Source organism: Hyperolius riggenbachi, chromosome 4 (genome assembly GCF_040937935.1).
Source record: "Hyperolius riggenbachi isolate aHypRig1 chromosome 4, aHypRig1.pri, whole genome shotgun sequence".
NCBI classification, from domain to species: Eukaryota; Metazoa; Chordata; class Amphibia; order Anura; family Hyperoliidae; genus Hyperolius; species Hyperolius riggenbachi.
Genome location: NC_090649.1, coordinates 91,148,245 through 91,171,628, shown reverse-complemented (window position 1 = coordinate 91,171,628; position 23,384 = coordinate 91,148,245). Strand labels below are relative to the sequence as shown.

At 43.1% G+C, this 23,384-nt stretch overlaps 1 protein-coding gene across 1 annotated transcript in view; it reads right to left on the bottom strand.

Moving 5' to 3' along the window:
• Positions 1-23,384, bottom strand: part of NTSR2 (neurotensin receptor 2) — an 84,478-nt gene that overhangs the window by 16,095 nt on the left and 44,999 nt on the right. The window contains 1 exon segment of the mRNA XM_068233264.1: positions 22,125-22,410. Coding sequence (XP_068089365.1) covers positions 22,125-22,410 — 286 coding nt within the window.

Sequence of the window (23,384 nt, the reverse complement as noted above, 5' to 3'; positions counted from 1 at the left end):
AGACTATTTCCATTCAGCATGGGAGATTGCAGGAGGATCGTCTGGGGAGCTGCACACCAGAGGCCGGCCGGGTGAGGGGACTTCTGTCAGGTGAGTAAATTATTTTTTTTGCAGGTGAAATGTTGCCCAAATTGCGTTTTATTTTCTGCTGAAATGCTGCCCAAATTGCGTTTCATTTTCTGCTGAAATGCTGCCCAAATTGCGTTTGTTTTCTGCTGAAATGTTGCCCAAATTGTGTTTTATTTTCTGCTGAAATGCTGCCCAAATTGCGTTTGTTTTCTGCTGAAATGTTGCTCAAATTGCGTTTGTTTTCTGCTGAAATGTTGCCCAAATTACGTTTGTTTTCTGCTGAAATGTTGCTCAAATTGCGTTTGTTTTCTGCTAAAATGTTGCCCAAATTGCGTTTAATTTCTGCTGAAATGTTGCCCAAATTGTGTTTTATTTTCTGCTGAAATGCTGCCCAAATTGCGTTTCATTTTCTGCTGAAATGTTGCCCAAATTGCGTTTGTTTTCTGCTGAAATGTTGCTCAAATTGCGTTTGTTTTCTGCTGAAATGTTGCCCAAATTGCGTTTGTTTTCTGCTGAAATGTTGCTCAAATTGCGTTTGTTTTCTGCTGAAATGTTGCCCAAATTGCGTTTATTTTCTGCTGAAATGTTGCCCATATTGCGTTTTATTTTCTGCTGAAATGCTCCCCAAATTGCGTTTCATTTTCTGCTGAAATGTTGCCCAAATTGTGTTTGTTTTCTGCTGAAATGTTGCCCAAATTGCGTTTATTTTCTGCTGAAATGTTGCCCAAATTCCGTTTTATTTTCTGCTGAAATGTTGCCCAAATTGCGTTTTATTTTCTGCTAAAATGCTGCCCAAATTGCGTTTCATTTTCTGCTGAAATGTTGCCCAAATTGCGTTTCATTTTCTGCTGAAATGTTGCCCAAATTGCGTTTATTTTCTGCAGAAATGTTTCACAAATTGCGTTTGTTTTCTGCTAAAATGTTGCCCAAATTGCGTTTGTTTTCTGCTGAAATGTTGCCCAAATTTCATTTGTTTTTTGCTGAAATGTTGCCCAAATTGCGTTTATTTTCTGCTGAAATGTTGCCCAAATTGCTCTTATTTTCTGCTGAAATGTTGCCCACATTGCGTTTATTTTGTGGTGTCTGGGGTAACTGTTGCTGTATTTATTATGTAATGGTCATTGTTACCAGACGGACACGTCCCGGACTCGGGGTCCCTTGTCCCAGGCTGCGCTAGGTCCCGGGAAACGTCCCGCTTTTAGCCGCGGGACGTCCCGGCCTCGGGACTTTGGCCACCGTCTGATTGGATTTGAAGCAGAAGCACCGTATGCTCATACTGTGGACCCCTTGTCAACGCCGATCAGCCTGACACTACATGCAGTGATGCAGACCCCTCCGGTGCAGTCTATCCTGAGGTCTGAGAGCAGCGCTTGTCAGTGGTGGTGAGAGCCCGCAGTGGCAAAAAAACCTCTCTCTGTCCCATTTTGGAAGTGATTTCTCAGTGACTGTATATGGCAAAAGATTGCAGCTGGGTACAGCATACTGAACTGGATTAAGTGGAGTGGGCCCATTATCCAGGTATGGTCATATGTCAGCACGGCTGATGCAAGTTACTTATACAATGACATCATTCTAGTGACTTTTAGACACAGATCAACTATATGCATAGGGGGGAGTTTATCCATCAACAACGGAGTAGACGCTGGATAGTGGACTTGACACACTATAACCTATTCAATGGCGGAATAGTTTACTTTGCAAAAATTGGGACTGGTGCATTGGAATTGCGGACAAGCAGTGCACAGTGTGTTTCAGTGGCAGCAGTGAGGCGCCTTAGGGTGTGTGTGTATACATGGTTTAGTGGAGTCAGCTGACGTCATAACACGGCCGTGTTATTTTAGGGGGGGATAAGGGTGTATATGTGGTTGCTGTTTTGATAGATTTTGTAATAAAGTGGAACTGTGAAGAAGACTTTTTGTGCATTGTGTTGTGGTACTATTAGAATTGGTTGCTCATGTGAATAATTTATGTTCCATGTTAGTGAATCATGGAATGAAAGAAAAGAAGTAAGGAAGAAAGAAAGAAAGACCTTATACATTTGTAGTGGAAGAAATCGGTATCATTCAGCTGAAATTGCCCGTGTAATTAGTATTGAACTGATGACATCAGACCCAGCCTAATGTATGTATATGCTGCTTAAAGTGGACCCAAACTAAAAATACAAGATTTCAGAAATAAAATCTATTTTCTAAATTATAATAATAAATAGCAGCCTTTTTTCAGCTGCACGATGACAAATATAAAATATTTTACATGTATTGGAGAAACCCCTCCCTTCCTGTCATATTGCCGGGACAGAATCGACAAACTGGTGGAGTAGGTGGTGTCCGGCAAAGGAGGAATTGCTAATGGCTGCCCCCAGTATAACCCTAGTTATGAAAAGAGGAGGGTGAAAAGCATGCACTGAAATGCTCATAGGCTTGAAGGAGTGTTTATTTATATTTGTATGTGTTAGAGTTGTGCAACTAAATATTTTGAATTAAAAAAATGTTTGGTTTGGGTCCGCTTTAAACGAAGGCAAAGAGCCCATATATATTAATGTAAAACACCTGTCTAATGGAAGCGTGTCTATTCCATCCAGAGACCTGTTATGAATATTTGTTCTCCTTGCAGGTGATAAATATGCATGTTCTGGCATTATACCTCGGCTGTGTTCTCACACAATCCTCTCTCTTACGGGGAGTAAATTGCCTCTATATTTATAAGTCATTTGCAGGTTCAGGATGCTGAAACCCAATCAGCAAAGAGAGAAGGAAAATGATAAAAGACTAGCTACTCAATCAGTTGCTTACTCTTACTGCAATAGTGTCTAGCTTAAACATTTTCACCTATACATTACATTTTTAAAATGCATATGATAGTAAATTTCCTTATATTAGTAGTACACTATTGCTACGATTGCCCATCTGTACTTTTTGCAGTAAAGTTCTTGAAAGTTCCTGCATGGCGGCATCTAGTAGCTCCTTATTGCTAGTAGAGTGGGTGTTCCCAACACACAGCAGATCACCTGACCCAGCCCTCCTCCTCCGACTGCATCACCGTCGTCATACAATACCTTTCCGCTCAGTGTGTAATGAGGCAATTCATTCCCTGTATGTTTATGAAGGCCAGCCCTGTTGAAATAAGAAAGCATTTCTCACTGTTCTTTTATTTAAAGAGGACCTGAACTCTGAATTTCATCTCAGCTCTGAGGCTGTGTTCCCACTTGTTCCAGACCATGAGCGGCCAGCGGGAGCCGATGGTCCACCGTGGTCTGGCTGTAGCCCGGGCCAGAAGCGCTCCCCCATATGCTATATAGGGTAACGCATCCGCCTGCCTGGGATTATTGCGGACTGCACAGAAGTGTGGTCATATTATTAACATTCTGTGTTTACAAATAAGCTCTCTGCCGTGGCAGTCAGCTGATACAGCTAAGGGATTAAATGACAATTGTGATTAGACACAAATGAAGAAGGATTACATAGGCTAAACTCTCTAAGTACATACAGGGTTCATCCTCTATAATAATATGTGTCCCTTCATCCTCCTGTGTCCCTGTGTCCGCACGTTTAGGCCAGCGTGCATGCACGGCACATGGGCGGACTTGGGACAACACAGGAGGACAGGTGCAGGGGCGCCGTCCTCTACGGCCACTCCTTTCACTTCATACCTCCCCCGGTAATCTGGCCAGTCACAGACAGTTGTGCACTTCTGCACATGCGTGGGCTGGCCGTGCTCCCATGTCTCGGAGCGTTCTCCGCCTGTGCAGTACTACTGCGCAGGCGCAGAATGCTACGGGTGCGGGATGGTTGCACAGCTGAGTCGCGCATGTGCACAAGAGTGCGGCAGGCCAGAACACCAGGGGGGATAACAGGAGAACGGAGCGGATGGAGAGGACGGTAAGGGGCTGGGGGAAGCCAGTCTGCTTGTACCGCTCTCTGCAGTGCAAATAAACATTTTTACAGCAAGGGAAAGCTTGGGAATGTTTTCAAATATTCTTTCATTGAAGTTACTGAAATTCTATATTACAGACTATAATCCCACTATAAATTAAGCCACAAGCAGGTTGATGTTAACAGATCCCATCATGCTTTACGGCTTGGTCCTTGACCTTGGCATATTTTTCTCGGCAGCCCTGAGCACTGATACAATGATGATAATCACTAAACACATCAGGTACAAGTGCTCCAGTTACTCAGTACAGTAGAAAGCAATCATCCTGCCCTATAAATAAACTCGAATAATTTATAATCCACAAGAGGTGAATAACTTCCTGGCTACAGCATACATTATGCTCTTATATAACCAGTAAGATAAACAAGCGATTGATCTGAATTACGGAGAATGCATTTCTAGTTCTATAAATACCACATGCAGCATTACCTTTTTTATATGTCAGTATGTTAAAAGAAATACTTCAGTAAGTAAATAATCAGATGCTAGCTGTGTTACAGCATCCCTCTGCTATATTATAACCGGATGTAAACTGCTCCACAGGAATTAATGCTTTGAAACGTTGATCAGCTTAAAGAGAAACTGTAACTAAGGATTGAACTTCATCCCAATCAGTAGCTGATAACCCCTTTCCCATGAGAAATCTATTCCTTTTCTCAAATAGATCATCAGGAGGGGTCTGTATGGCTGATATTGTGGTAAAACCCCTCCCACAGTGTGATGTCATGACCATGGTCATGACAGTTTCCTTTCTGTGAACCTTGTTGCATTATGGAAAATAACAGCTGTTTCCTACAGCAAAAAATGGCAAATACAGGAATTAATGCATAAATGATAATATAATATATAATAAGGATAATACTAACAATACATTTTACCGGGTGCCCAAATTTATTCTGATTGGGTGCCCAGTTGCCGTTAATTTACATTAGTGCTAATGGCAGCACCTAAATTGTCCATTTACCACAGACTTCCACATTTCCTGTTTTCCTTACTGTGATGTCACCAAGCTCTATACTTTCATAAAACAGATCCTAGATATTCTTCAGCCTCAAGAATGTCCATAAATCAAGACAAATGCCTCTGTGGAATCATCATAAAATATTTTTTAAAGATGTAAAAAACTTGCTTTCCAAGGAGGCTTGGTGTGCTTTCACCAGTTCTTTCTAAGAAGATTATACGATTATTAGAGGATTATGTCTTAATATGTTTCCTACTGCAGCTTACTCTGCATGATTCATTAATGAATGGAACACCATCATTTTAGATTGCTCACAGTCATACTGATGGCATTAATAATATCCTATGAAGATGAGAAGGTGATTGATCTTAGCCGACAAAAACAAACATAGAAAGCTTCTTTGGAAAATTCTAAACCACTGGCTCCATATGATAAGCTGAAGGACAGCACTGCTCATATAGGACATTGTGGAGGACTAAATTAACCAAGTATAACAAGATGTGAAGGACTATGGGACACGTACTGTAGTTTATGGATGGATTGGATGCCCTCACTAGATTGGCTTCTAGGAATATATTGTCACTAGTAAAAAGGCCCGCCCGTTAAAGAATGGGCGCTAGGCCACGGCCGCTAATCCCCCCGCAATGCGTTCACAGACGCGTCCTGATTGCCCATCCCCCATTGCTGTCCAAAGTATATGCACACAGGAAGATGTTGTTTGCTTGGCAGTTTCCCACAATGCAATGCGGTTCACAGATAGCAAACTGTCAGGTCTGGAAGCACGGACACAGGGACAGGATGCAGAGACACTTAAGTATTATTATATAGGATTAGTCACACTGGTAACCACTCCCCCTTTCCATCACGATTAGTTGGGGGGAGGGGTTATGATGTTGACGCAGGCAATTTAATTACAAGGTTTTTGTTGAAAACAATATCCATTGCCACTTTACCTGGGGCTTCTGCCAGCCCCCTGCAGCCTCCCTGTGCCCGCACCATTTCTGAAAGACCCCCAGTCCCCTGCCGTGGCTAAGTTTTGTTATCGATGACTTGCATGTCGACGGCCACTGCGACTGTGACGGCACTTGTACTGCAGCTGTGCAGGATGCTCTCAGCGAGGGGAATGCAAATAAGGATGCACACAGCCAGGGTCGCGCAGGGACAGAGGCCAAGGCCATCGACTTGTGATAACATAACTTAGCCATGGCAGGAGACTAGAGAATCGTTCAGAGACGGCGCAGGCACAGGGAGGCTGCAGGGGGGCTGGTAGAAGCCCCAGGTAAGTGAAACTGAATTTTTTTTTAAGTCATTACAGGTTTCCTGTAACAACTAACAAGGCAATATGCACTTTGTGTATTTCTAAAAAAAAAAGGTTAAAAAACCTGAATGCGGTGGAGACATTCTTGTTCCTATTACCCTGAAAAGCAATATACAGCGATCCATCATCTAGTCTCCTCCACAGTGTTATGACACTCTCATACCTCCCAACTTTTTGAGATAAGAAAGAGGGACACTTAGGCCACACCCCTGCCACACCCCTAATCACACCCCAGGCACACCCCTAGTCACGCATACCATAAAGATTTAATAGGAAGAAATATGGTTTTTTTTATCATTCAAAACACACTGGTCCTTTCTTTCCTGAGTAATTTTCCTCCATATTAACATTTGAAAATAAGAAATATATCAATTTAAAGAATGGGAATAAAGTTTAAAGTCAATTAAAAAACATTTTTCAGTAGAAAGAAACATATATTTACATAGATCTGTACACCAGTCCTGAAAGAGGGACACATGAGAAAGAAAAGGGGACAGAGCAGGGGCGTAGCAATAGCCTTAGCAGCCATAGTATCTGCTATGGGGTCCTGGAGCATAGGGGGTCTAGTGGGTACTTAATGTATTCGCCAATCACTTGACTTTGTCCTAGTGCCCACTGCCCATGGACTATGTGCAGTATTGATTGCATGAGAATGTAAATTGCCCAGTTAACTCCTATCCATAGGGCCGGGGCAGGTGGTATTGCTTATTAGTGCCTACATGTGAGGGCTTTGGTACGGGGACCCATGATCTCTAGCTACGCCACTGGGACAGAGGAACCGGGTTCCAAAAGAGGGACAGTTGGGAGCTTTGGACACGGTGTCATCCTTATAGGGATCTGACATCTCCTCCTTTGAATGGTGAAAGGAATAAAGAGGAGAGCTCTGTATCCTGATCCGAGCCACGGTGCAAGCTTATTTCTGATATTTGTCGTAAGACAATATCAGCCACCATACAGGTGAGTGAGCCACTGTATATCTTGCAATGCGCAGAGTAAGGCATAGGAGCTGCAACCACTCCAGTGGCAGGTAATCCTCTTTGCACCCACTCATAATGCGGCAGCATACCTCCACTCCTATGGCAGCTGCACAGAGCAGAGGTAAGCTACAGCTGTGCGGCTGCAAAAGACTGCCCGGCACTGGAAGCAGGTAAGAGTTCCATGGGCTGGGACCCCAGGTGGACACCAGGCTTTGCTGATTTCCAGATCACAGACCCCAGCGATGCCCCAGTGTTGACTAACTGGAACAGAGCAGCTAATTGGGATGAAACTGAAGCCAAGGTCAGAGCTCGCAGGTTCAGGCAAAACGAATATGAGTGCACAAGACTCAGAGAAGCAAATGCCAAGCAGACTAATGAGCTTTGGTTGAGAAACGAGCTTGACTGCTAAGAACTTACAGCACTCATTAGTAGCCGGTAGGAGACTTAATAAAGATAATAAACAAAATGTTAACATATGTATAGCGCTTTACTCCTGTTGGGCTCAAAGCGCTTGAGAGTTGCAACCATTAAGGTTGCACTTATTAGGCCACCCAGCAGTGTTAGGTAGTCTTGCCCAAGGATTCCTTAACGACTGAGTACTTAGTAGTAGCCACAGGGGTAGAAGTTCACTAGGGAACATGTTGGCGCATGCCAGTGGTAAAACAGCTGTGTGGGGCGCACACATTTCCGTGCCTGCCCTCCCACATCACAGTGCAGACCCCTGACCTCCAACACGAGGGCAGCACGGAGGCGTAGTGGTTAGTACTCTCGCCTTGCAGCGCTGGTTCCAATCCCAGCCAGGGCACTATCTGCATGGAAGTTGTATGTTCTCCCAGTGTCTGTAAGGGTTTCCTCCGAGCACTCCAGTTTCCTCCAACATCCCCAGATATATTAATTGTCTTCCTCCTAAATTGCCCTATGATACACACACTACACAATACATACACATATGACTATGGTAGGGATTAGACTGTGAGCTCCTCTGAGGGGCAGTTAGTGACAAGACTATATACTCTGTACAGCGCTGCGGAAGATGTCGGCGCTACATAAATACTAAATGATAATAACTTTCACATGCACAAGCACGTGTCCAACAGTTATAGTGGTGGGGGAGCGGGATAAATGCCCTGATGATGTCACAGCTGGGGTAAACGTTCACAGTAATACCCCAAAGCAGCAATCCTATCAAATGTACAAATGCTCACATATGAAGATAATGGGCTTGATTCACTAAACTGTGATAACTCAAATATCACACCTTATCAAAGATCACACCTTATGAAAAGATATTACACCTTATCAAAGATATCACACTTTATCAAAGTTAACACACCTTATCAGAGTAGCATAGCGAGTGCTACAAACTTATGCCTGCTCATTGGCAACTCCACTCGTCCTGCCTGTTAGAATGTAAGGCCTCAGTTGCTTTAACTGAGTTTAGTCAAAGGCCTTGATTTGCAGAGTCTCCCTTTAAGCAGAGTTTCCTCGGAGAAGAAATTATGCAGTCAGTTACAAGGAACCTGTTCCTTGTGGAAGGCCACATAATGGGTTATCAGATCTAAGGTCTAACTGCTCCGACCATTAGACGACAGAAACGGTAAACAAAGCCGATGTTTACAAAACATTGCATTCTTTGCAAATAGGTTATAAAGCAATGGAATACTAATTTATGAGGTGGGTCACATGCCCATGCCCGCCAATTGTAGGCTTGGGGGTATGGCTCAGATGATGTCACATTTAACTCTTTGGTGATCAGTATTAAAGCAGGTGACAGGCTGCAGAGAGACACTTCTGCTTCCTGTGACTGCTGGCTTCAACCCTTTACTTTTATTTATAATATGTCTTGTCATCTTATCTAACTGTATGCTGTATATAGGACTAAGAGCAACGGAGCCTAGATGTAACTTAGTATAGATGGAACATAAGCTAAAACCGGGTCTCCATGCAAGGGAGCCAAGAGCTGTAATACAAAGGTCTTACTACAGAACAATCTGCTTCGCTAAGATGTAACCACATGTACTGTATATCTGGTTTACTGGAAAAAAAATCCTGAACTTTTGAGGACGCCTAAGAAGTTCTATCTCCTATGCTGTTGCTGTGATGAGAGTCAAGTTATCTCACTTCCTGTGAGTTGCACCTCTAATGAGTTGCTGGTGCCGGAACAAAGGTGTAGTGTTGTTGCCAATAGCAACCAACATATAGTTTCTTACACTGCCCTGAGCCCCTGCGGGTTCGTAGCACTCGCTGTGCTACACTGATAAGGCGTGTTAACGTTGATAAGGTGTGATATCTTTAATACGGTGTGATATCTATTCATAAGGTGTGATATCTATTCATAAGGTGTGATATCTATTCATAAGGTATGATATTTGAGTTATCATGGTTTAGTGAATCAAGCCCAATATGTAATATGATAATATGAAACCATTTAAAATACAATAGTTCTGTCATTGTGCACTAATTCCCAAGCCGTATACATATGATTGGGCTTTCCATTTATAGCCATACACCATTCAACAAACAGCCAATTACAGCTGCTGGGAATGCACTAATACCACCTATGTATATACAGGGAGTGCAGAATTATTAGGCAAATGGGTATTTTGACCACATCACCCTCTTTATGCATGTTGTCTTACTCCAAGCTGTATAGACTTGAAAGCCTACTACCAATTAAGCATATTAGGTGATGTGCATCTCTGTAATGAGAAGGGGTGTGGTCTAATGACATCAACACCCTATATCAGGTGTGCATAATTATTAGGCAACTTCCTTTCCTTTGGCAAAATGGGTCAAAAGAAGGACTTGACAGGCTCAGAAAAGTCAAAAATAGTAAGATATCTTACAAAGGGATGCAGCACTCTTAACCTCCTTGCCGGTTATCCCGAGCTCAGCTCGGGGTAACCTGCGCAGGAGGATATCTAAGGCCCCGCTGGGCCGATTTGCATAATTTTTTTTTTGTTACAAGCAGCTAGCACTTTGCTAGCTGCTTGTAACTTCCGATCGCCGCCGCTCGCCGCCGATCCGCCGCAATCCGCCGCGCCGAGTCGCTCCCCCCCGCCCCAGAGCCCTGCGCTGCCTGGCCAATCAGTGCCAGGCAGCGTTGAGGGGCGGATCGGGATTCCCTATGACGTCCCGACGTCCATGACGTCGGTGACGTCATCCCGCCCCGTCGCCATGGCGACCGGGGAAGCCCTGCAGGAAATCCCGTTCTCAACGGGATTCCCTGCATACTCTGATCGCCGAAGGCGATCGGAGTGGGTGGGGGGATGCCGCCGCTTAGCGGCTATCATGTAGCGAACCCTTGGCTCGCTACATGATTTAAAAAAAAAAAAATTAAAAAAATGTGCGGCGCTGCCTCCTTGCCGGATTTTTTAGACCGGCAAGGAGGTTAAAATTGCAAAGCTTCTGAAGCGTGATCATCGAACAATCAAGCGTTTCATTCAAAATAGTCAACAGGGTCGCAAGAAGTGTGTGGAAAAGCCAAGGCGCAAAATAACTGCCCATGGACTGAGAAAAGTCAAGCGTGCAGCTGCCAAGATGCCACTTACCACCAGTTTGGCCATATTTCAGAGCTGCAACATCACTGGAGTGCCCAAAAGCACAAGGTGTGCAATACTCAGAGACATGGCCATGGTAAGAAAGGCTGAAAGACGACCACCAATGAACAAGACAGACAAGCTGAAACGTCAAGACTGCGCCAAGAAATATCTCAAGACTGATTTTTCTAAGGTTTTATGGACTGATGAAATGAGAGCGAGTCTTGATGGGCCAGATGGATGGGCCCATGGCTGGATTGGTAAAGGGCAGAGAGCTCCAGTCTGACTCAGACGCCAGCAAGGTGGAGGTGGAGTACTGGTTTGGGCTGGTATCATCAAAGATGAGCTTGTGGGGCCTTTTCGGGTTGAGGATGGAGTCAAGCTCAACTCCCAGTCCTACTGCCAGTTTCTAGAAGACACCTTCTTCAAGCAGTGGTACAGGAAGAAGTCTGCATCCTTCAAGAAAAACATGATTTTCATGCAGGACAATGCTCCATCACACGCGTCCAAGTACTCCACAGCGTGGCTGGCAAGAAAGGGTATAAAAGAAGAAAAACTAATGACATGGCCTCCTTGTTCATCTGATCTGAACCCCATTGAGAACCTGTGGTCCATCATAAAATGTGAGATTTACAAGGAGGGAAAACAGTACACCTCTCTTAACAGTGTCTGGGAGGCTGTGGTTGCTGCTGCACGCAATGTTGATGGTGAACAGATCAAAACACTGACAGAATCCATGGATGGCAGGCTTTTGAGTGTCCTTGCAAAGAAAGGTGGCTATATTGGTCACTGATTTGTTTTTGTTTTGTTTTTGAATGTCAGAAATGTATATTTGTGAATGTGGAGATGTTATATTGGTTTCACTGGTTAAAATAAAATAATTGAAATGGGTATATTTTTGTTTTTTGTTAAGTTGCCTAATAATTATGCACTGTAATAGTCACCTGCACACACAGATATCCCCCTAAAATAGCTAAAACTAAAAACAAACTAAAAACTACTTTCAAAAATATTCAGCTTTGATATTAATTAGTTTTTTGGGTTCATTGAGAACATGGTTGTTCAATAATAAAATGATTCCTCAAAAATACAACTTGTCTAATAATTCTGCACACCCTGTAGAATCCTATCCTCCTCTGTTTGCACATTCATTTGTAGAGTTAGATGGTAATGAGTCAGCTCCGGCCTCACTGATGCATACACTTCCCTATAGGACTGTTACATTAACAATACTAATAAAGCTGATCAGTCTAGCCTAATGAGGTCCTATTTTATATAATAATGCCTAATCTGTTGTAATGATTTTAAAGAGGTCTAACTTAACCAAGCCAAGCGTAAATGGCTGCTAACTTACACTAATGACAGTCTGGGTATGAGGAACGCGTGGAACAAGTCAGCACAAATGAAAGTTTCATATGCTTAAAGGGGACCTGAACTCAAAACTTCCTCTGCTCTAAAAGATAAGTAACAGCATAATAATCTTTAAAGAAAAAAAATTTCTTTGTTACAGCTGAACAGCTGAAATCCTGCAATAAATCTGCAACGTGCCTACTCCCTGCTTCCATGGAAGCAGACATAGGGCTAACATCCTGTGTTTACCAATTAGCTGCTTTGCAGGGGCAGCCAGCAGACACAGCTGAGAGATCAAAATACAGTTGTGATTCGTCACAGATGAGGGGGAATTAGACAGACTCTCTAAATGCATACAGGGTGCATTTCTCTATGGCTTCCTTCTGTCCTGAGTAAGAGTTCAGGTCCATATTAACCACCTGAGGGGTATAAACGAGCTCGGCTCGTCCATATCGCCGCAGAGAATCGTATGACCCCAGGTGGGTTTTTAAAAAAAATAAAAATGGTGTCAGATCATCTAGCTAGCGCTTGGCTAGCTGCATGTGTCCCCCGATCGGGCCGGCACCCCCTGATCCCCCCGATCGCCGCCCTTATACATACCTCCCCCCGGAACCCGTGATGGCGCAGCCTCTCCAATAGCCTCCAGGCGTCGCTATGGGGAGGATTGGGACTGCGCATGACGTTGATGACATCAGACGTCATGTCCGATCGTCGCCATAGCGGAGACAGAAACTGATCGGGGAAGTTGCGGTTCTCGTGGGATCGCAGCTAGGTAAATATAGCCGGCGGTGATCGGGGGATCAGTGCTGGGGGACTTGGGGAATATGTGTAGCTAGCCTAGTGCTAGCTACACTATATAAAACTAATTTGCAACAAAATTTTCCCTCCCGCGGACGCATGACCGCAAAAATTGAACGCCAGGGAGGTTAAAGTAATGTTAATGTTGTTTAGGTGTTTGAGGTGCAGGAAGGGATGTTGGTAGTGAGAGGAGAGGGAAAGGGCACTATGGTCCTACCTATGGCTAAAGTCTTGTTGGTTACCTATAGAATGGTTGCCTCAGCTCTCTGTTTGCAATAAAGGTAACTTTAGCAATGCTCAAAGTTGATGACATTTTGAAGTGCCACATTCATTAAGACTAGCAACACTACCTGCAGTGCGACGCAGCGGAAGTGGTTACAGCGACGTAGAGGCGATGTAGACTCTGCAGTGCGTTGCCGAGCAGTTCCATGCAGCAGGCATTCGCATTGGAGTCTATGGGGGTGCGCTCTACTGGTGGTTGTTAATACTCTCACCTTGCAGAGCTGGGTCCCTGGTTCCAATCCCAGCCAGGGCACTATCTGCATGGCATTTGCATGTTCTCCCTGTGTGTGTATGGGTTTCCCCTGCGCATGCGGATTTCCTCCTACATTCCAAAAACATATAGATAACTTAATTGGCTTCCCCCTAAATTAGCCCTAGACTATGACACATGCACTACACGATATAGACATATGACTATGGTAGGGAATCAGGGATTAGATTGTCCGCCCCTCTGGAGGACAGTCAGTGACATCACTACGGTGTATAAAAAGTGCTGCAGAAGATGTTGGCGCTATATAAATACTAAATAATAATGTCGGAGAAGCTGGGCAGAGCTAGATGTTCCATTTATAAACATTCTTTTACCCACTTCCCAATTAAAGGACTTATTTTCAGTAAAACCACTTTTTGGCAGAGCTGTGCATTAACACCACTGTCTGGGGAGACAGTGGAAGCCGCTCTGTACTGTGAAAATGGGGTCTTGGCAGAGAGTGAAAGCGCTGGATCAAAAGTAACCGTGTAGATAAAATATTTTTGTAGCCAAGCCTTTGTGTACTGCCAGAATTTCTTAATTAAATTTGTTGACTAATATTGTTCAACATCACGAACGTCTATACAGGGAGTAAATATACTGGATCTAGAGTGTTTTGTTCAAGAGATTTTCTAGTGGAGACTAGAGTGTGCACACAGCAATGCGAGAATTTGTGCAGGGAATGTATGGGCCATGCAAAGTTGCCCTGTGGTGCTGCCCCTTAAAGCGGAATATAACCCTGCATTTCAACTTTGCTCTAAAACATTATTTACAGTATATTATATGCAACCAGCATTTTTTTTTTTTTACTAGACCAGCATTGGAAGGGTTACACAGGGCTTTAAAGTCCATGGAGATTTTTGCAGACGCATCCGAACTTGAGTTAGATACTTTTTGTTTACATAAAATGTATCTAAGTGTTTATTGTGACTCATCTCTCTCACTGAGAAGGAGTTGGAGGACAGCCAAAGAGTGTGTAACATTTCTAAATATATACATATATCTAAATAGAATTTAACTATCTGAACGTCTGCACGGAACTTAAAACCTCTGTGTTTAACCCTTCCAATGCTGGTCTAGTAAAAAAAAATGCTTTTTGCATATAATATGCTGTAAATAATGTTTTAGAGCAAAGTTGAAATGCAGGGTTATATTCCGCTTTAATGTGTACCTGTGACTTTTACGAAGCAAAAAAATTAGATACCTCAGTAGGATAGTGAATAGATTAGCCAGAGGTAGCCCAGCAATACCACCTTAGATCTTTAAACAAACCACAGTGCCACCACTTCCACGGCTGTATCCAAAGAAGTCACAATATGCAGTATGCCGTCTTCAGGCCGAAACTAGTCGGGATGAGAGTGGGCAGTGCTTCGAAGAGGGCCAGGTAGAAGGTTTGAGTACCACACTTGCGGGAAGTGCTACACACCAGCGAGGTTCCTAAGTGGATTAGGACCCTAATTATGTGAGTGTACCTTGCTTGACTCTGGCTGTTTTTTACCTAAAATAAAGAGGATGTATTTACTGAAATACACTGAGAGAATCCCTCTTTAGTTTTTCTTGCACGGAGTGCTCACACAGGTTGTGTCATTGCCTTGGACGGATCTCCTGAGTGGAATGTACTGCAATCTTTGGATATTGATCACCACCTTAGTAGGATAATCTAGAGGCTCTCCCCATCCTCCTCTAGCTCATAATTCTCCTCTAGCTCTGAACCTAGTATTCAATAAGAGTTTGTCAAATAGCCCCACTTCGCAGCTTCACTGTGCAGGCGCAATACAGTAACACAGAGCCACTTGTGCACATTTTTTCCTCCGTGTACGAGCAGCTCTGTGCTACTGCGCAAGCATGGGCCATCAGTGCGCTTGCACAGTGTGGCCATGCTCATTCATGAATGGGAGCTTGCCAGTGAGGATGAAGAGGATCCTGGCTGACAGCACAAAGGTTGTGGAGGATTGGAGAAGTGTCTGGAGGATCTGGTGGCTTCCCTCTACCAAGGTAAGCAGTAACTTTTTTTGTACATTTAACCTCTTGAGCATTGCAGTGTGAAACCCCCTTAAAGAGCAGGCCATTTTTCTACAAATAGGCCACTGCAGCATTAAGGCCTAGCTGCAGGGCCGCACAATGAAACTCATTCAGATTTCATTCGGAGATCATCCCTATGGACGGCATCGCGGGACAAGGCTTCTTGGGTAAATATAACTGTTTTACTTGCTGGCTGCCTGATTTTAGGATTTACTCTGGAGGTCCTCTTTAAGGTAACAATATAGTACATTACCTGGAATAACATATAGGACATATAGGATACTTTTTATCCCCATAACCAAAAAGTGGGCGGAGACAAATATCAATTTCACTGGAAAATGTAAACTGCAGCCATTCTTACACTATTAATGGCAGGGTTCTCAAACTTTGCACAGTTGGTCACTGGGTGACGGCGATTAATATTCAGAAAAGTGGGTGGAGCCTACAAAAGCCAACCAAAATTCACCTACTAATTTTCAAAGGGGATTTTTAATTGCTGCCATCAGATTTGTTTCATTTCAATGCAAATTATTGATGCCAAAACCACAAAGCTCACAAACTAGGTCATTGAGCAATTGAGTGTTTGTGTGTTAGGGTTAGAAAAAATATGCAGAGCCAACACCAGCCAAATACATACCCGGGCAATGCCGGGCCATCAGCTAGTATAATGTAAATTGCCCCACATCCCTTTCAAAAATTCAGTAATTATAGAAAAAAATTGTCTTGGGACATTAACCACTTTGTCCTCCTTGACGTATTTAAACGTCAAGGAGGACATGCGCGCACTCCCGGCCGCGGATTCGGTAGCCCAAGAATCAATGAATCGGGCTATGGTGCCCGATCACTGATTCCTCTCCCCCGCAGAAAAAGCGTCAGCTTCTCTCGGAAGCTTTGCTTTTTCTGAGTCTATGTCCCTCTAAGCGTACACTGTACGCTTAGAGTGACGTCATGTAAACAAACTCAAGGTTGCCATCTTGTGGCCAAAGAGTAAAACTACATCTAAAAGTTAAAAAAAAATTACACTACACAAATATTTCCCTAAATAAAACACTATTTACTTCCCATCCTCCCAAAAATACACACATAAAATGTTTAACCACTTAAGCTCTCAGTCATTTTCACTTTATGCATCTGAGCAATGTTCACCTCCCATTCATTAGCCTATAACTTTATCACTACTTATCACAATGAACTTATCTATATCTTGTTTTTTCCACCACCAATTAGGCTTTCTTTGGGGGGTACATTTTGCTAAGAGCTACCTTACTGTAAATGCATTTTAACAGTAAGAATAAGAAAAAAAATGAAAAAATTCATTATTTGTCAGTTTTCGGCCATTATAGTTTTAAAATAATACATGCCTCCATAATTAAAACCCACGTATTGTAATTGCCCATTTGTCATGGTTATTTCACCTTTTAAATTATGTCCCTATCACAATGAATCGCGACAATATTTTATTTGTAAATAAAAGAGCATTTTTTCCGTTTTGCATTCATCACTATTTACAAGCTTATAAAAAAAAAAAAAGAGAGAAATATTTCATCTTTACATAGATATTTAAAAAGTTTAGACCCTTAGGTAAATATTTATGTGGTTTTTTTTTATAGTAATTTTTTTTTTATTAAACATTTTATGTGGGCATTTTTGGGAGGGTGGGATATAAAAGTGTTTTATTTGGGGAAATATTTGTGTATTGTAATGTTTTTTAACTTTTACTTGTAGTTTTACTTTTTGGCCACAAGATGGCAATCTCGATTTTGTTTACATGACGTCACTCTAAGCGTACAATGTACGCTTAGAGGGACATAGCTTTAAAAAAAGCGAAGCTTCCGAGAGAAGCTGTCGCTTTTTCAGCGGGGGAGAGGAATCAGTGATCGGGCTCCATAGCCCGATACATTGATTCCGTGGCTACCGAATACGTGGCCGGGAGTGCGCGTGCACGCGCGCGATCGGGCGCGGGAGCGCGCCTGTCCTCCTTGACGTTTTTATACGTCAAGGAGGACAAAGTGGTTAATAAAAAAAAAAAAAAAAAAAAACATTACAATAAAATAAAAAACATATAAATATTTACCTAAGGGGCTAAACTTTTTAAATATCTATGTAAAGATGAAATATTTCTATTTTTTTTTTTGTTATAAGCTTGTAAATAGTGATGGATGCAAAACGGAAAAAATGCTCTTCTAAAACCAAATAAAATATTGTCGCCATACATTGTGATAGGGACATAATTTAAATATTGAAATAACTGGGACAGATGGGCAAATACAATAGGTGAGTTTTAATTATGGAGGCATGTATTATTTTAAAACTATAATGGCCGAAAACTGAGAAATAATGATATTTTTCCGTTTTTTTCTTATTCTTTCTGTTAAAATGCATTTACAGTAAAGTGGCTCTTAGCAAAATGTACCCCCCAAAGAAAGCCTAATTGGTGGCGGGAAAAACAAGATATAGATCAGTTAATTGTGATAAGTAGTGATGAAGTTATAGGCTAATGAATGGGAGGTGAGCATTGCTCGGATGCATAAAGTGAAAACGACTGAGAGCTTAAAGAGACACTGAAGCGAGACTAAATCTTGCTTCAGGTCTTATATATAGCAGGGGCACGTGTGCTATCCCGCGGCTTAACGGGGGTCCCTTCACCCCCAACCCACCCCCCGCAAATGTTGGTCGGAAAATGGTCGCTGGAGATATCCTTCCTGGAGGCAGGGCTAACGGCTGCAGCCCTGCCTCCCAGCGCGTCTATCAGACGCGCATCGCCGCCTCTCCCCCGCCCCTCTCAGTGAAGGAAGACTGAGAGGGGCGGGGGAGAGGCGGAGATACGCATCTGACAGACGCGCATGGGGCAGGGCTGCGGCGGTTAGCCCTGCCCCAACCAGGAAGCGCTCCCCCGCTGCACGGAGGGGGTTTGGGGGGACAGGGACCCCCGTTAAGCCGCGCTATAGCGGCGTTTTAGCAGGGGCACGCATGCCCCTGCTAGCTATGAGGTCTGAAGCGAGATCTATTCTCGCTTCAGACTCTCTTTAAGTGGTTAAAAGGTCAGATAAATGAAAAAAAAATATCTTAATGCATTAGAGGAGGACATCAGGGGCCAAGGATAAAATAAAACTCAATTTTATTCACATATCAAAGATATGAATAAATTGTGTATCATTGTCACATTATAAAACCATAAAACATAAAATAACCATAAAATTCACTGCTTGGCACTAAACATCAAAACATCAAACCCACCCGCGTCATTGTTTTGATGTCCTGTATTCATGCTGTGGATTCTATGGACCCAAGACAATTCTATAATTAGTGTGTTTTAATTTGCAGAAGCTGTGTAATTTAGTTTTTATATGGTAAATGGAGTGTAGACTATTATTTTCCTCAGGGTCATTTTTAATGTGATCAGTGTGCAGTGGTGAGGTAATTCTCAATTACGATGCAAGAGCATAATGTGACATTTCCGGAAAAAGCATCATTATTTTTGTATGTTAGGCTACATACACACTTGAGATAAAAGTATTTGGAAAGGCAAAATCACAGACCAATTTTACCCCATTCTATGTGGTATGTATGAGAGCTATACTCTACACAGTCTATTCTATTGAGCTGAACTCCCCATCAGATAAAATCTTTGCAAGATGCTGGACACAAAGATGCTGTACACATTCAACAGATCAGTATCTGCAAAAGATCAGTTCCTAAAAAAGATCCGTTCTTGGAAAATGCATTCATAGTCTATGATATCTGCAGATCCCATACACACCTTGTTTAAAGGGACTCTGAGCAGTGCAGAAACTATGGAAAGATGCATATCATTTTAAAGCTCTCTTTCTATTTCCAATGATATATAAACCGCCGCCCTACGCCTTTTAGTTTAAATGTATTACACAGGGCAACTTTCCCTAAAGTCAGCAGCTCCATTCTGCTAAATGGAGCTGCTGACTTTGAGAAAAAGTCACCCTGTGTAATACAATGTAACTATGGAAAGATGGATATCATTTTAAAGCTCTCTTTCTCCTCTTTCTGACGACACATAAACCGCCGCCCTACGCCATTTAGTTTTCTCTATTTTCTCTGTTTTCTCTTTTGCAGATACTGATCTGTTGCATGTGTACAGCATCTTTGTGTGCAGCATCTTGCAAGGATTTCTGTCTGATGGGGAGATCAGCTGCATAGAATAGACTGTGTAGGTATGGCTCTCATACTACATGGAATGGGGTAAAATTGGTCTGTGATCTTGCCTTTTCCAAAGACTTTTATCTGAAGTGTGTATGTAGCCTAAGTGTAACCAGGAACCATAATGTCGCAATTTTACATAATTTTTGGGCCGACTTTAGCGGTTAATAGCAAACTCCCATACATGCTATTGTCACCAATTACAGGGTAAGTTAAGCGGAATGGTGGGAACAAGTCAAAAACATTTTTTTTTTAAAAAGACCTTGTAGTTTAATTTTTTATTTTAGTTATTTATTTTAAAAATGCAAAGGAAAAATTGGTTTCTCAAAAACTTTTTGAAACATTTTTTTCTTGTTTCATTACTACTATTCCCACGAATATACGTAGCAATTTTGGCGAGGATAGCATGTAGGGGGGGCTTTTCTATTAGTAACAGCTAAATTCAGCACAAAGTTACTTGAAAATTACGCAGATATTATGCAAAATTACGAAGGGATTACTTGAAATCCTTTCAATGCCCGAATCACAATGACATATGGCCGTCATTGCCAAAATGTATGATCAGCAGGTTACACCACTATTCATAGCTCTCTAACAGTAGGCACCTACACCTGGGTTCTGGGATCCTAATAGCAGTGTAGCAAATTTAGACTATAAATGTACTTTAGGCATAACATACCAATATTTTTACTTTTTAGCATAAGTTAGAGAGTGTAATGATCCGCTCAGCTGTCTGCACAGGCAGACAGCTGTTTGACCATTCCTTAAGTCTGAGGGCTGCAGGTCTCTGGAAAAGAGACCTGTCTTCACTTTGCAAGTTTCAGACCTGCTCTGCTGCTGAGGAATTTGCATACACTTGTCATGCAAATTGCCTAGCTGCCTCCTTTGAAGGCTTGCAGTATAAATACCATGTGCTCCCACTATCCTTTGCTGGTCATGAAGGTTTGTTCCTGCAAACACTCCTAGAGTGTCAGCCTTGCTGTTGTTTGCTAAGATTATCTTAGAGTAATTCTTGGGGACTGCACTAGGCAATCCTTCTAGTGCAGTCAGGTTGTATTATCTGTATTGCCTGTCTTGTCTTGTCCTTGCGATTGCACAGTACCTGGATCGCACTTGCCCTAGCGGTAGTGGATCTCTCTAGTCTATGTCTTGGAGTTTACCCTAGCTGCGGTTGCTACTGGTTACTCCTTCTGGCTGTCTTGCCGTGTGGATCGCACTCGCTCTGGCGGAAAGAGCAGTTGATCCTGCTAGGCCTATTCCTGTACTCGGATCACACTTGCTCTGGTGGAAAAGAGCAGTGGATCCTACTAGTTCTGTTTCTGTACTTGGATCACACTTGCTCTGGTGGAAAAGAGCAGTGGATCCTGCTAGCTCTGTTTCTGTACTTGGATTACACTTGCTCTGGTGGAAAAGAGCAGTGGATCCTGCTAACTGTTTCTGTACTTGGATCACACTTGCTCTGGTGGAAACGAGCAGTGGATCCTGCTAGCTCTGTTTCTGCACTTGGATCACACTTGCTCTGGTGGAAAAGAGCAGTGGATCCTGCTCGCTTGTTTCTCTACTTGGTTCACACTTGCTCTGGTGGGAAAGAGCAGTGGATCCTTCCTGTCCCTGAACCCGGATCGCACTCGCTCTGGCGGAAGAGCAGTGGATCTTATCTGACCTATTCCTGTTTTCCGTTCGTCTGTCTGTCTGGAGCAAATGCTTGTGGCTGTCTGCGGTAAGGCAGCCGTTTAGCAAGCATTCCGGTTATTTGTTCATTTGTGTTCATTTGTTAGTCAGGGTGGCATGCTTGTCTCTGTTATTGTGCGGAGACCGCGCCATAAACGTGCTTGAGCCTAACGTGCGGCGACCGCGTTTAGGTATTGCGTTTGTTATTTTCGTTGTCATTCTCATAGTATGATATGCTGTGCCATTCGCTCTGCTCCTGTGTTTAAACCTTTACTCTGTCTTGTGTCACTGTTGGCAATCGCCATTCTTGCGATTGCGTTCACACTTTGGTTTTCGCTGTTGTGTGTCGACCATCGCCAGGCGGCGACTCGATTGGTAGACATACATATATTCTGTCTCTGTGCTCTCTCTCTTTAAGGGCTATCTTGCCCTGCATTGCTTCCCCACGTACAATTCCTATCTGGCGTCTGTGGCAGTACAGAGGGGTTGTTCCTCTGTTCTCCACAGCTCCATCTGCCGTCAGGAATTCCCCTCTTCAGGTGCATTGCACGGCAGCTGGGTTCTCTCAGATTATACGCTTGTGGATGATTTCTGCAGTGTCAGCGCGCATCCTGTGCGCTGACCACGAGAATAATTCCACAATCGTTACAGAGAGTTTGTTAAATCTACTCATGGTTTAAATCTCCCATGAGGCTCCACCCACAATCAACATATCACCTTTGGTTTGGGTAGAATCACCCTTTATGACATTAAACTGGGAAAAGAAATAGGTTTTCTTAACGGAGCATGTAGATGCTGTGCTGTAGTGCCTGAATGCGGTTGGGTTCACTGGAGACCGTGAGGTTCTTCTTCCCGCTTGCTTCTTTGATGGATAACTTGGACACACTTGTGAAGGATGACGTAGACTTCTGGGACTTGGGTAACTCCTTGGACACCCGTGAGTTCTTGCAGGAGGAATGGACAATCAGAGACGAGCGGGAGCGCAGGGACACAAGATGGCTCACAGTGATGCAGTTCAGCAAACCAATCAACGTCACCGGCAGGACGAAGGACACAAATGCATTCACCTGAAATGAGGCAAAATAGGATTGACTTAGTATTAATGTAGCAATAACATATTTGGTATATTTCAGTATCCCGATTTAAAACTTCTTTCTTTCTTTAGTTAATACAGTATATTGCATTGTTTATGGGCAAAGGTGTAAAAAAAGGAGCAATTGGCCCCGGTACAAGTTTTCCATTGGCCCCCCAAGCACTCTATACATGACAAAACCTGCCAAATACAACCACAGTGTCTGAGGTGCAAGAAGATGAAGGGGATGGGGAACAGTTTGTTAATGATTACTACTCTTCAGAGCATCTAGAGAAGTGATTACCACCATTCCAGAACCAATACAGAGCTAATACTGCGGTTGAGGGAGGGCCGCTCGGTGCCCCTCTGGCCCAAGTTCTCCATTGTGGTTGCAGCCTCTGCATCTCCTTTTGCTACCCCACTGTTTATGGGTAGTGTACACAGAACTTTATACAAAACAATCAATAGTGCGCTAATGGAGGATCACAATAAAACTCGTGGTGCGCAGATCAATAGCACCTGTATTAAAGGCAACTTAAAGTAAATTTTTGTTTTGACTGCGCTCGATGTATATAAAGATTAGAAAAGTATAAGTTTGATGTCACCGTCTTTAGCTTATCCTTTGCACACTCCAAAGGGAGATAATCACACATCAGAGCGATAATATTCAAACCAGGGAAAAGAACCACTTCTCCATCTCAGACCATCACGTAAGACATGTGGATGAAAGAAAAAACAAAACAAAAACAAAAACCACAGGAGGGCTCATAGCGTAACCAGTTACTAATTGAGGCCAATGACACCTCCACCTTCCCAGTGTGAACCAAACCGCCTTTACCACACTCTCCTCCGTGCAGGGACAACCCCCCCAGTGCGCCCGCACTCACCCAGCAATCCTCCTATAAGTCCGGAGGCAGGATTAAAAGGCTTTATGAGGGGCAGGCAGAACGTCACTAAACTTGCAAATTC